Genomic DNA, 12,624 nt, shown 5'->3' on the forward strand with positions numbered 1-12,624 from the left:
GGTGCCTCCGATCGCCGAAAGACGACGAGGACTTTAAAACTTTAACTACTGTCGCCGATCGCCGAAAAGCGATGGGGACTTTAAAACTTTAAACTGATGCCACCGATCGCTGAAAAACGATGGGGACTTTAAAACTTTTAACTGATGCCGCCAATCGCCGAAAAACGATGGGGACTTTAAAACTTTTAACTAGAAAGCATGCAGCATAACTTTGTCGTTGCCTTAGATCACGTTCGAGTGATAAGGTCTTTCTTCTGAAAACTTTCAAAACCACAAGCATGCAATCTTAGAAACTTTTGAACTTTGAAAACTCTTCTTTATTGGGTGGCCTCATTAAAAACCCTCATTAGGAAAAAAAGAGTGCCCCCTTCAAACTGTTTTAACAGAAAGCATGTAAATCTCTTCATGTTCGTTTTTACTTACAAAGCTTTAACTGTAATATAATTTGAGATGTGTGGCGTTCCAGGTGCGAGGAATCGCCCCTCCTTCCAATGTCTCTAAGCGGTAGGCGCCGTTCCCGAGCACCTCGGTTATTCTGAACGGTCCCGTCCACTTAGGCGATAACTTGTTCTCCATCTCGTACTGATGGGCCTTCCTCATCACCAGGTCGCCCCCTCTAAACTGCCTTGGCATTACCTTAGAGTTATACCTTCGCTCAATCCTCCTTTTTACTGCCTCGGCCTTTACTCTTGCCTCCTCCCTGACCTCATCCAGTAAATCCAGATTCAATCTTCTTTCTTCGTTCGAGTCTTTCGCCACAAAGTTCTGGAATCTCGGCGAGCTTTCCTGGATTTCAACTGGAATCATCGCATCACATCCATAAACCAAGCTAAACGGGGTCTCGTGGGTTCTTGACTGTTCAGTGGTATGGTACGCCCAAACTATGCGGGGTACCTCTTCAGCCCACGATCCCTTAGCTTTCTCCAGACTTCTCTTTAAACCTCTCAGCAACACCCGATTGGCAGACTCCACTTGGCCATTCGTTTGTGGGTGCTCAACGGATGCAAACACCTGTTGTATTCCCACCTCTTTGCACAGCTTCTTTAACAGGTGACTCGCAAACTGAGTTCCATTGTCCGACACCAGGCATTTAGGCACGCCAAACCGGCACACGATGTTCTTCCATACAAAGCTTTCGATCTTATGTGCGGTGATCTGGGCTACTGGCTCCGCTTCGATCCACTTGGTGAAATATTCAATCGCCACCACCAAGTACTTCATCTGCCTGACCGCCAATGGGAAAGGTCCCAGAATGTCAATTCCCCAAGTATGAAACGGCCAAGGGCTGTAAATTGACTTCAGCTCTTCTGGAGGTGCCTTGTGCCAATCGGCGTGCTGTTGACATTGCTTGCAACATTGTGCATACTTTTTGCAGTCCTCCCTCATCGTTGGCTAGTAATAACCTGCACGGAGAGTTCTTGCAGCCAGAGCTCGACCCCCGACGTGACTCCCACATATACCTTCATGGAGCTCGACCATAATTCTTGTGCATTTTTCTCCATGCACACATTCTAGGAGTGGGTGCGTAAACCCAAACCTGTACAGCTCGCCGTCGATCATGGTGAACTTGCTGGAGTTCTTTTTTATCTTCCTAGCCTCCGTCGGATCCAGCGGGAGAACGCCATCTGCCAGGCAGCACTGGTATTGCGTTATCCATGTGTCTGGCTTATGCGTAGCGCAGACCTGCGCCACGTTCACCCTCTCCCCTCGACATGCTCTTATTCTCGGCGATCTCAAGGTCTCCTGGGTCAAGGACCTGTGACTCCTCGCCGCTTTCTCCATCGACTTGCTTATCTGAAGAACCTGGTGGTCTGCCACAAACGCCCTGGGCGTCTTCAGAATTTCTTGAATAACTGTCCTCTGCCTAACCCCCTTGCCTGAACTGGCGAGCTTGGCTAGCAAGTCAGCTCGGGCATTTTGCTCTCTGGGTACATGCACCACCTCAAACGAGGCAAAGGAACCCTTCAACTCCTGCACATACTCCAAGTAAGCCGCCATTTGTGGATCCTTGGCCTGGAACTCGCCTGTTACTTGTCCCGTGACCAACAATGAGTCACTCTTGGCCATCAACACCCTAGCCCCCATCTCCTTAGCCAACAAGATGCTTGCGATCAACGCCTCATATTCTGCTTGATTGTTGCTAGCTTTAAAGGCAAACCTTAGGGATTGTTCTATCAGCACGCCGTTGGGCCCTTCTAGAATGACTCCAGCACCGCTACCCTGCTGGTTAGACGATCCGTCCACCGAAAGTACCCAATGAAAATCGTCCCCCTCAACTCGTGCTGCTTCCCACGAGAGCTCGACCACAAAATCAGCGAAAATCTGCCCCTTGATCGGTCCTCGGGGTTCGTACTTGATGTCGAACTCCGACAGCTCCACTGCCCACTTCACCATTCTCCCAGCTACATCGGGCTTCTTTAAGACTTTCTGGATAGGCAAGTCGGTCATCACCAGCACTGTAAAACTGTGAAAATAGTGGCGCAACCTCCTCGCCGAGAATACGACCGCCAGTGCAGCTTTCTCCAAGGCCTGATACCTTACTTCTGGGCCTTGTAACACCTTGCTAACGAAGTCGATAGGTTTCTGAGCCTGATCTTGATCTTGGGCGAGCACCGCACTCACCGCCCTCTCAGTTACAGCAAAATACAACCTAAGAGGGGTTCCTACCAAAGGTTTGCACAAAACCGGCGGGCTCGCCAGGTACTCTTTAAGCTTCAGGAAAGCTTCTTCGCATTCCTTCGACCAGACAAACTTATTGTTTCGCCTTAAGCATTGGAAATACGGATGGCCTTTCTCTCCACTAGCTGACACGAAACAAGATAGGGCGGCCATCCGACCTGTAAGCTGCTGCACCTCCTTCACGGTAGCCGGGCTTCTCATCGCCAAGATGGCAGCACACTTATCAGGATTTGCTTCAATTCCCCTTTCAGTTAAGAGGAAACCCAAGAACTTCCCCGCCTCCATGCCAAAAATGCACTTTTCGGGATTCAGCTTCAATTTATACTTGGCGATTGTGGTAAACAACTCCTCCAGATCTGAGATGTGCTTGCTTTTTTCTAGCGAAGTCACGACCATATCATCTACGTACGCTTGCACATTCCTTCCCAGCATCGGTGCAAGTCCCTTATCCATCAACCTTTGGTACGTGGCCCCCGCATTCTTCAGCCCGAAGGGCATCACCTTGTAGCAGTAGCACGATCTCTCAGTCATGAAGGCGGTCTTTTCTTCATCCATGGGATGCATCTTTATCTGGTTGTACCCTGAGAAGGTGTCCAGAAAGCTCAGCAACTTGCACCCTGCTGCGCTGTCGACCAGGGCATCTATGCTTGGCAAAGGGTATGAATCCTTTGGACAAGCCTTGTTTAGGTCCGTGAAGTCGACGCACATGCGCCACTTCCCGTTGCTCTTCTTTACCAGCACGACATTAGCTAACCACTCAGGGTACTGGACCTCCCTGATATGGCCTGCGGCGAGGAGTTTTTGCGTTTCATCCCTAATCGACTGTCTCCTCTCCTCATTGAACTTTCTTCTCCTCTGTCGCACTGGTCTGACCTGTGTGTCCATTGCCAGGTGGTGACACAGGAAGTTGGGGTCGATTCCCGGCATGTCTGAAGCAGACCATGCAAAAGCATCCAGATACCGTTCTATCACCTTGGCGATCTGGTCTTGTAGCTCACCTTCCAAAGATCTTCCCAACTTGAAGACCTTGCCCCCGATCTCCCTCTCGAGCCACTCCTCGACGGGTTTGGGCCTGGTTTCACTGGCGATCACCGCCCTGGCAATTCCCGACTCCCTAGCCTCCTCTGGGCAGTTTCTCTCTTCTTCTTCCCGACCGGCGCTCTTTTCCTCAACCTCAGCGTCTACCATGATAACATCGCCTTCGGCAGTCACTTCCATCGCCGCATCAACAACTCGCCCTTCTGTTGGCCTGGGCTCCACACCGGGAGGCGGCGTCGTGGTGATGTAGCTCACCGACCTCTTATTCTTGAGGCTATTTTCGTAGCACTTCTTTGCCTCTTTTTGGTCAGATCTTATGGTGATCACCACCCCCTCCATTGATGGCAACTTAACCTTCATGTGCCTGGTTGAGGGCACAACTCCTATTCTGTTGAGGGTCGGCCTTCCCAACAGAATATTATACGCCGAGGGGGCATTCACGACGAGGTACTTGATCTTCTCCGTCCACGAGGTCGCCTCGTCTGTGAACGTAGTTCTCAACTCAAGGTACCCCCTGACCTCCACCTGGTCGCCAGCGAACCCATATAAGCATCCTCCATAGGGCCTTAATTGGTCAAGGGGTAGTTGCAGCTTGGTGAAAGTCGGCCAGAACATTACATCTGCCGAGCTTCCTTGGTCCACCAGTACCCGGTGGACCTTCCTTCCCGCCGTAACCAGCGAGACAACTATGGGATCGTTGTCATGAGGTACAACGTCCCTGAGATCCTCCTTTGTGAACGTAATGTCCACATCTGGTGAGTGATCTTCGAACACATCTACTGCCATCACAGACCTTGCATATTTCTTCCTCTGTGAAGTAGTACATCCACCACCTGAGAAACCTCCAGCGAGGTGTGGATCTCGCCGTGAGTGGGCATCTCATGCTGCTGGCCTTCACTGCTCGCCGGCTGAGAGCTCGACGCTTGCCCCGTCCTCTTGTCCAACAGGTAGTCATTCAAGAAGCCGCTCTTGACCAAATCGTCGAGTTGGTAACCCAGGGCCAAACACGAGTCAAGGGAGTGACCACACGAGTCAATTTTCTGCGACCAAAACTCTCGTCGGCAATGTGGGCCACAGCAAGTCGCCGAACTTCAGCAAACGTGGCGGGGTGGCCCCTAATTAGCGCCTCGCAGAAAGGTCCAGGCAGCACGCCCTTTTTGAAGGCGTATACCAACATCTCCTCGTCTTTGGCATGCGAGCGAACCATCTGTGCTCCAAAACGATTCAGATAGTCCCTGAGGGACTCTCCCTGATACTGTCTCACGTCGAACAAGTCGTAAGACACCCTAGGTGGCGCCTTGTTCACGATGTACTGGTCGACGAAAAGCTTTGAGAACTGCTAGAAATTGGTTATGTGACCCGTGGGCAGGCTAACGAACCATTCCAGCGCTGTTCCCTGGAGTGTGCTCATAAACATCTTGCAATAAACTGCATCTGAGCCTCCTGACAGCATCATCTGCGTGTGGAACGCAGTGAGATGTGCTTCAGGATCCTCCACGCCGGTGAAAGAAGCTTTTACGGGCACTACGCTTGCAGGGATCGCCGTGTCCGTGATCGCCTGAGCAAACGGCATCGGAAAAACGCGCGGTGGCGATGACGGCGCAACCTCTTCAATGGTTGTGCGCCCTCTCTGCTCGTGAAGAGCTTGACGCAATTCCTCAGTGACCTTGCTGAGCTCCTCATTTATGGCCTGAGAGGCGACCAGGTCTTCGTGCATCTTTGCTTGCTATACGCGCGATGCCTCCACATTTGCTTGCAACGCGCGCATGATCTCCATCATTTGCGCCATGGTCATGGCGCCTTCTCCAGCAGTTGGCACAACAGGACTTGAACGCGTACTTCTCATCTTTCTCATGAAATATCAACAGATCAAGCTTCGGTGACCAAAACCTTCACCAGCGGAACGATCGATCCAACAACCAATCGGTCAAAACCTCTTAAACTCCAAAGAACTTCCAAGAACGCGACCACAACAGCACGGGATTGATTCGGATGCCAAAACCTCCACAGAAACTCGCAATCTCAACACGAACCTACCGCTTCTCCACTAAAATTTCCGATTCACCGATCAGAAACTCGAACGAACGGTAAAAACTTCGATTTACCGATTGAAACTCGCACAAACGGTAAGAAACTTCAATTCACCGATCGAAAGCTCAAACAAACGGTGGAAAATTTCAAACTACCGATCGAAAACTCAAACAAATGGTGAAAAACGCCGAAAATGGTTGCACCAGCACACAACCACAAGAACCACAGAAACTTCAAGAAACTCACGCTGTGGATGGGAAACACGTTTTACACGGACCCACGGTGGCCACCTGATGATCCTGCCGGTTGACCTGAGTGCAAGAGTCTTGCCACGTCAGAGGTTTCTCCTTCTGGATCAGCTTCGCACCACGTTAGCCTCTGTCCTTCACGCCTCAATTCCTCACAAGAACCTGAAGAAAACAGAGTGGCGCCGTTGCGGCCGATCGCGCTCCGACGCTCAAGTCAGTGACGGAAGCACCAAATACTAAGAGAGAATATCTCAACTCAAGGAACCGTGCGCAGTGAATCTCAGTGTACTAGCAAGTGTTCTCAAAGCGTACTGAAGTGTTCTGAAAACGTACCTCAAAAGTCTGTTAAGAGTTCCTTATATACCTGAGCGTTTCTCTCTCCTGACGGTTACACCTCTGGACACGTGGCTCACATCCAACTGTACACGCGTCACCATCTGGATCCCTCTCCACTTGAGCGTCACTTCTACTCTTCAAGCTATTCGACTAAGTTACCCATGCAAGGAGTAACTTGGTGCACAGCTTCCTTGGAGCGCGACCCCTTAAGCGGCGAGTACGGGGTGTCGCCATGCACACCTTCTCTGTGGTCTCGCCTGCCGCTATCACGATCTGCTTCACTTGCACATCATGCATGTTCTGGGAAACTGTTCCCTTGCCTCGACCTCTAGCTAGGGAGTGTTTATCTGATAACCTCATCCTTCACTGCTGTGTGACAAGCATATCACTCATTTCCCATACTAGTACCCCTTGGAAACCTTGAATAAGCTTTCCTGACCTTTCGGTGATGTGCCCCTTTAGGCGGTCTCTAACCACTTGATCGCCTAAAACTCACATACGGCGACTATGACGCAAGCCTGGTGACCGCCGGTTTATACATACTAGAGATCGGAGAACGCCAAGCCAACAATTGGCGACTACACAGACTTCCCGATGTACTTCCCTTCTGTCAGCCAGGTGTCCCGTTCAACACGCCTATATTATCGCTGCTTGCTACCAAGTCATCACTTCCGATTACCTGATCGGTACACTAATAAACAAAAAGTTGAACTTTATATAGCGTAAAATAATTTGTTAAAGCAATTAGTTTTCGAAAAATGAAACACATTTCCCCAACTCATGGCACTTAAGAGGGAAAGTATTTTATACTTGAGGCAAAAGCATATTCTAGTTTTATAGTATTTTCACGTATCCCGTTAATTTTCATTCCATTCAAATATGACAGGTGCTCATTAAAAAAACATGATACAGGTTGTGGGTTGACCTTGTTTACACTTTTGCATTCTGCACTACATGATTACTACTTGCACTCCATACTAGCAAAACAAAAAAACTAAATACTCTCTCTTACTGCACCACACTTCGCCACTGTTACCATTTTGTCTTCTTTTCCACTGCAAATCTGATTGTACCCTCGTTCTCCCTTGTACTGTTTGAGTGGAAGAAGAGAAAGAGAGGGTAAAACTTTGAATACAGTGAAAAGTTTCTTCCAGAAAATTCATTCCGTAAAATATCTCAATATTCTAGAAGACTTGTTTTAAAAATTCTATTCTGAAAAATATGTCATGTTTCAAAAAGGCTGATTTTAAAAAATATTTCATAGGTTTCAGAAAACTTGTTAAACAGTATCTCATGCTGTAGAAAGATAGTTCCAAAAATCTTGTTCCAAAAAGTATCAAATATATTTTAAACTTGTTCTAGAAAAAATTCAGTAATCCAAAAGTCACCATTGAAATATGCACAAAGGATAGAGCGATGATTTTAAAAATTATGGGTTGCAGATAGTAATTATCCCCTCATAATATCAAACTTTGTATCCCACATCCACGTGTGCTCCATCATAAGCAAAGCGCATCAACGATCCGTGTCAAGTTCATACAGAATGATACTATTCTTACTCAAAATAGACAGCTCACAGAACCTTAACATAGGTAAGCTAAATGTTGATCTTTAGTTTTGATGAATCACATACATTAAATGCTTCTCCCACAAAACAGAACTTTATTTAGAATCATCAACAATTTGTGTAAAATCAGGTTTCTGCAACCACCACATCACACAGAGCAGGAGTTAATTGGGAAATATAATTATCATGTGAGACTGGAAAATGTACATTTGAACATGAAGAAATTATTAAGTTCGGTTTTCTTGTTGGAGGTTGATGAATAATTATGGCAACCTTAGAAGCCGTTAACTGTAACATCAACAGAAAATTCTAACAGATGTATAGAGACTACATAGATAAATATTTTTGCTAACCAACCATTAAAAAGACATGACATTGGAAAAGAGTTATAGCTTTTGCTCACCCGAATTTTTTACACCATCTTCATATATATTCTTTCTCCATCTGTTTCTTCCTTTTTTTTATCATGTAAAACTATTATACTTTCTCTAACCAACCATTAAAAAGATATGACGTATTATAAAAGTGTTATGACTTTTGCAAACGCAGTAGTTTAATACGCTCCTCAAATCTTATTTTATTTCTCCCTCTCTTTCTTCCTTTTTCTAATCATGTTACCTATTGCCCCCTCCCCCTTTCCGGTTTCTTTATGAAATAATTATTCTCCATTATGAAAAGGCTGTTGGGGATGGAACAAAACAGAAATCCTCAAAGATCAATACGATAGAATAATATTTAAGAATTGCAATATTGCATACATACGGCACACTATCCACCTATTATACATACATTAAGCATTGAAGTTTCAACAAAAAAACAGATTTTGAAATAGAGTCTCCTCAGAAAATCTTATTTCCTCGCCTAACAGGATTACCAAGAAGAAAGAAGAAAGCAAAGTAGAAGAAAAAACAGTAACAAGAAAGTAGTAGTGCTTTATCTGGCGTCAAGTGTAAAAGAGAGCATCCCTTCTCACTAAAGGAACAGTAACATTACTCACCAATATCAACCAAGTGAATTTTTTTTTTAAAGTAAAAGATGTTGATAACGAGCTAAAGAATTGTTGGAGTAAATTATATTATCTGATAGAAAGATGAGACCAAAATCTTGTTCCTAAGGCAAAATGAGGACCACCACCTGCTCAAGTGCCATGCATAAATTGTGTAAAGGCGGGCAATAAAGCAGTCCATGTTACCAAGAAGGTTACTGGTGACCCACCATGCACTGCTTCCAAAATTAATCCACCTCTGATAATTGATTGGGTAAACCCATAAAGACAGTTCTTTATGGTCTCCCAAGTGTTGAGACATACCTTCATCTCTAAATGTCAAATGCGATGGACCCTCACTCATTCACGTTGCTACCTGGCTGATGTTTGATGTCAGATAGGACGTGCTTATTTGCCTACTTTATTGAATCAGCACTACCAAACTTATCAGGCAGCCACATCACGAGGAAACTTACTTAGAAAATAAGGAAAAGAATAGGAGAAACAACAGTCACAGATCTTGAGTTGGGAAACAATCCATCAAGGAAAAAAGTGATTCAAGCAATTTTTATGTCTCTGAAATAGTAAACTTAATTGTCCTGGAGTCCTATGAGGCTCTAAAAGAGGCATGCAGCATGCAGCATGCAGCATGCACCTAACTTTCTTCTGTCATTCCAAGACTTGTTATAGCAATAAAAGAGGTCAATAATTAATTCCAAGAGCTTATCATATATCAACGTAAAGTCCTAAAGCAACATTAATTATATTTTGATAATAGCATACTGTATATATGTATAATAGCTCTACCTACCAATTGGATTTGAGGTGTAGCAGCCGGTTTGTTGCACATATAAATAGCTCTCTGATATGCAGTACAACTAGGAATCCAAGAAGCATTGACAATATCTGGTACATCTCTATTTCAAAAGCAGCTCGCTCTTAATTGAGTAGAAAACCTTACAGGCACGGAGAATCAACCACCTGCTAAAATTGGACAAAAGTTAATTATACTTAAACTTTGGACAAAATTTATATAAAAGAAGGGCAGAGGAAAGAAAGAGAAAGAAGTATGTGAGAAGTTACTGTATGTAATGGAAGAAAAGCAAAATGAACAACAACTTAGTCGAAAGTGAGGTTAAAATTGTGTTACATGAAACTAAGAATAATATAATATCACTATTAAAATTGAGTAGAAAACATAAATTCTCCTTGTCGTATCCTTTTTTTTTTATTTTACCATGCTTTGTGATCCACACTACTGTTATCTTTAGGCTACAAATTAGAAGGCATAGAACTTTTCCTCAATGATTAACTCTGTAGACAGAGATAGCTACTAACAGATGGCCATGATGCATTCAAATGATGAAGTATCACACATAATTGGCCATTGCATCACTCTATCTCCACAGATATCATAATCTAGTCAGGACATTCCGCTTTTAAAATTCAGACTTTTGTTGTTTACTCATTATACATCGAGAAAGCGAGCGAGTCAGATCATAGGTTGGGCGAATTTGTTTCATTACAGAGGCAAGAATAAAGAAAAACAGAGAAGGGCATAGGATGTTTCTAGTTTTTACAGCCTCATAATTAATTGGTGTCAGGACAAAAGTCATAACAGAGACCTGAACACATATATATCAGACCAAGGAATTCCAAATGCAACAGCTCAGTTTTTATCAGTCACGAAATATATATATATTTTTAATAGCATCGAAAGAGAAACAGTGATGCAGACGGTGAGAGATACAGACGCAACTTTCTCATCCTATCTCAGACCCGATAACAAGGCAACAATCATTACAGGACCTGTTGAAGATGCCACCACTGAGCTTAGCATATTCGATGCTCACAAATACTTCAACGATGACGGTAGCAGCAACAACAACATTAACATTCAAAAGGTTAGCATCAGCAGAGTCTCTCCCATGGAACGAATTCCAGAGAGGGGTGACGTCATCGCCACAGAAGCCACCAGGTATTCCTCTGCTTCATCATCTGTGGACGGCTACGCCCACATCAGAAACTACAGAGCGCGCTCGTTCCACGCGGCAACTCCAACGGCTTCCTCAGAAGCCAGCTGGAACAGCCAAACCGGGTTGCTATCTCACCCTCCAGGTGCAATCCCAGTCTCAATGCAAAACCCTCAAAACCCTAAGAACCTCCGAAACCCCAAACACTCCAAATCCAGTTGGCTCCTAAGGAGAAAATGTCCTTGCACGGGGAAAAAATCAGTTCAAATCAAAGAATCAGCTCAAGAATCTAAATCTCAGATATCACAACAAGAAAGAGATTACGAACATCACAACGTTTCTCATCACATCACACCAAATAAGTGGATTCCGAATCAAACACCAGCATCGCTTCCGGTACCAGTAACAGCAACAGCAACACTTGTGGCTACGAAATCGCAACGGTTTCACAATTCCAACTCTCACAGAGTTGCGAGCTCTGTGAGAGTACCGTTCACCGACGGATTCACTTTCCCCGTGCTAAACCATAACAATCCAATCACAAAACTAAAACTCGCAAACGGCGTCGCAGAGGAAGATCCGCCGCGCGACTCGTTAGAGGTGTTCCGGCCACCAGACGAGTCATCGCCAAAGCCGCTGAACTTCACGTTCCCGGCTAAGGCACGCGTCGTCGAAGACGACGCCGCGAGCGACGCGAGCTCCGATCTCTTCGAGATCGAGAGCTTCTCCACCGCGACGCAGTCAACGTTTCCAGCGGCGTACCGACGCAGCAGCAGGGACTCGTTCGACGAGGCCTCGGGCTCCACTTCAACAACGGGGTTTTTCTTCGGTCGAAGAAGCGTAGACGAGAGCTCCACAACGCCGACGATAACGGAGTGCTACGAACCGAGCGAGGCGAGCATCGAGTGGAGCGTGACGACGGCAGAGGGACACGACGAGGCGGTTCCGGGCGTGGAGGAGAAATGGAAGCGGAAAGGAGGAAACGGTTTGTTGGTGAGCTGTCGGTGCGAGAAGGCAGTTAGCGTGGGGCCGCAGCCGGTGAAATGTGGATCAGAGGGACAGAGAGGTGCCACGTCACCATCAGCATCACATGTGAACGCTATCGCGAGTGGGGCGAACAGTAGTAAGATTGGGAGTGTAAATAAGCCACCACTTGCCAGGGCTCACCGCAACGCACCTCGCGTGTCGCTTCCTTTCGCGACATAGCCATTTGCGCGCATGCATGCATCTTATGCTTTTCTATTTTTATTTTTTATTTCTCTTCTCCTGCCCTCAAGAATAACGTAATCGCCCCCTTTCCCGTTTTGTTTATTTCTTGTTCCGTTTTTTAATTATTGTGTCGCCTTTCTGTTTTGTGTTCTGTATCCGTTCTTTGAGTGATAGGAATAATAGGATGAATGTAACGGCATTAGATATATTATGTTGTTGTTGTAACAGGAGCCAACAAGAATCATCACACTCTGAACTACCTATTACTTTATATATGTTCCATGCACTATTCTCCTTCTCTTTTAAATAACTCCCCCTCTTAACTCCACAAACTACATTGCTACAACGGTGCAATTGTTTTGTATAAGATACGGTAATAGTACGTAATATATGTGGTTCTTCTAATTATTGGGTGTATGTACAAAATCACAAGGGTGGCAAACTCATCAGTTAACCCATGCATTCACATTTTTTTTTCAAACAAACTTGACTTGTGGTATTAATTTTGACTTTTATGTTTTAATTTGTTTATGACCAAAACAAAATCTCACATTCTAT

The 12,624-nt window shown here is 45.5% G+C and overlaps 1 protein-coding gene across 1 annotated transcript; it reads left to right on the forward strand.

Moving 5' to 3' along the window:
• The first annotated feature begins 8,362 nt into the window (after window positions 1-8,362).
• Window positions 8,363-12,337, forward strand: LOC137813840 (protein PHYTOCHROME KINASE SUBSTRATE 4-like). Its single transcript, XM_068616282.1, has one exon. It carries the CDS (start codon window positions 10,615-10,617, stop codon window positions 12,061-12,063), a length of 1,449 nt encoding a protein of 482 aa, XP_068472383.1. The 5' UTR covers window positions 8,363-10,614; the 3' UTR covers window positions 12,064-12,337.
• The last annotated feature ends 287 nt before the right edge of the window (window positions 12,338-12,624 follow it).

Source organism: Phaseolus vulgaris, chromosome 1 (genome assembly GCF_000499845.2).
Source record: "Phaseolus vulgaris cultivar G19833 chromosome 1, P. vulgaris v2.0, whole genome shotgun sequence".
In the NCBI taxonomy this organism is placed as follows: Eukaryota; Viridiplantae; Streptophyta; class Magnoliopsida; order Fabales; family Fabaceae; genus Phaseolus; species Phaseolus vulgaris.

Bases quoted from the DNA above. Each gene is read 5' to 3' on its own strand.
- LOC137813840 (XM_068616282.1), top strand. From the start codon at position 10,615: ATGCAGACGGTGAGAGATACAGACGCAACTTTCTCATCCTATCTCAGA.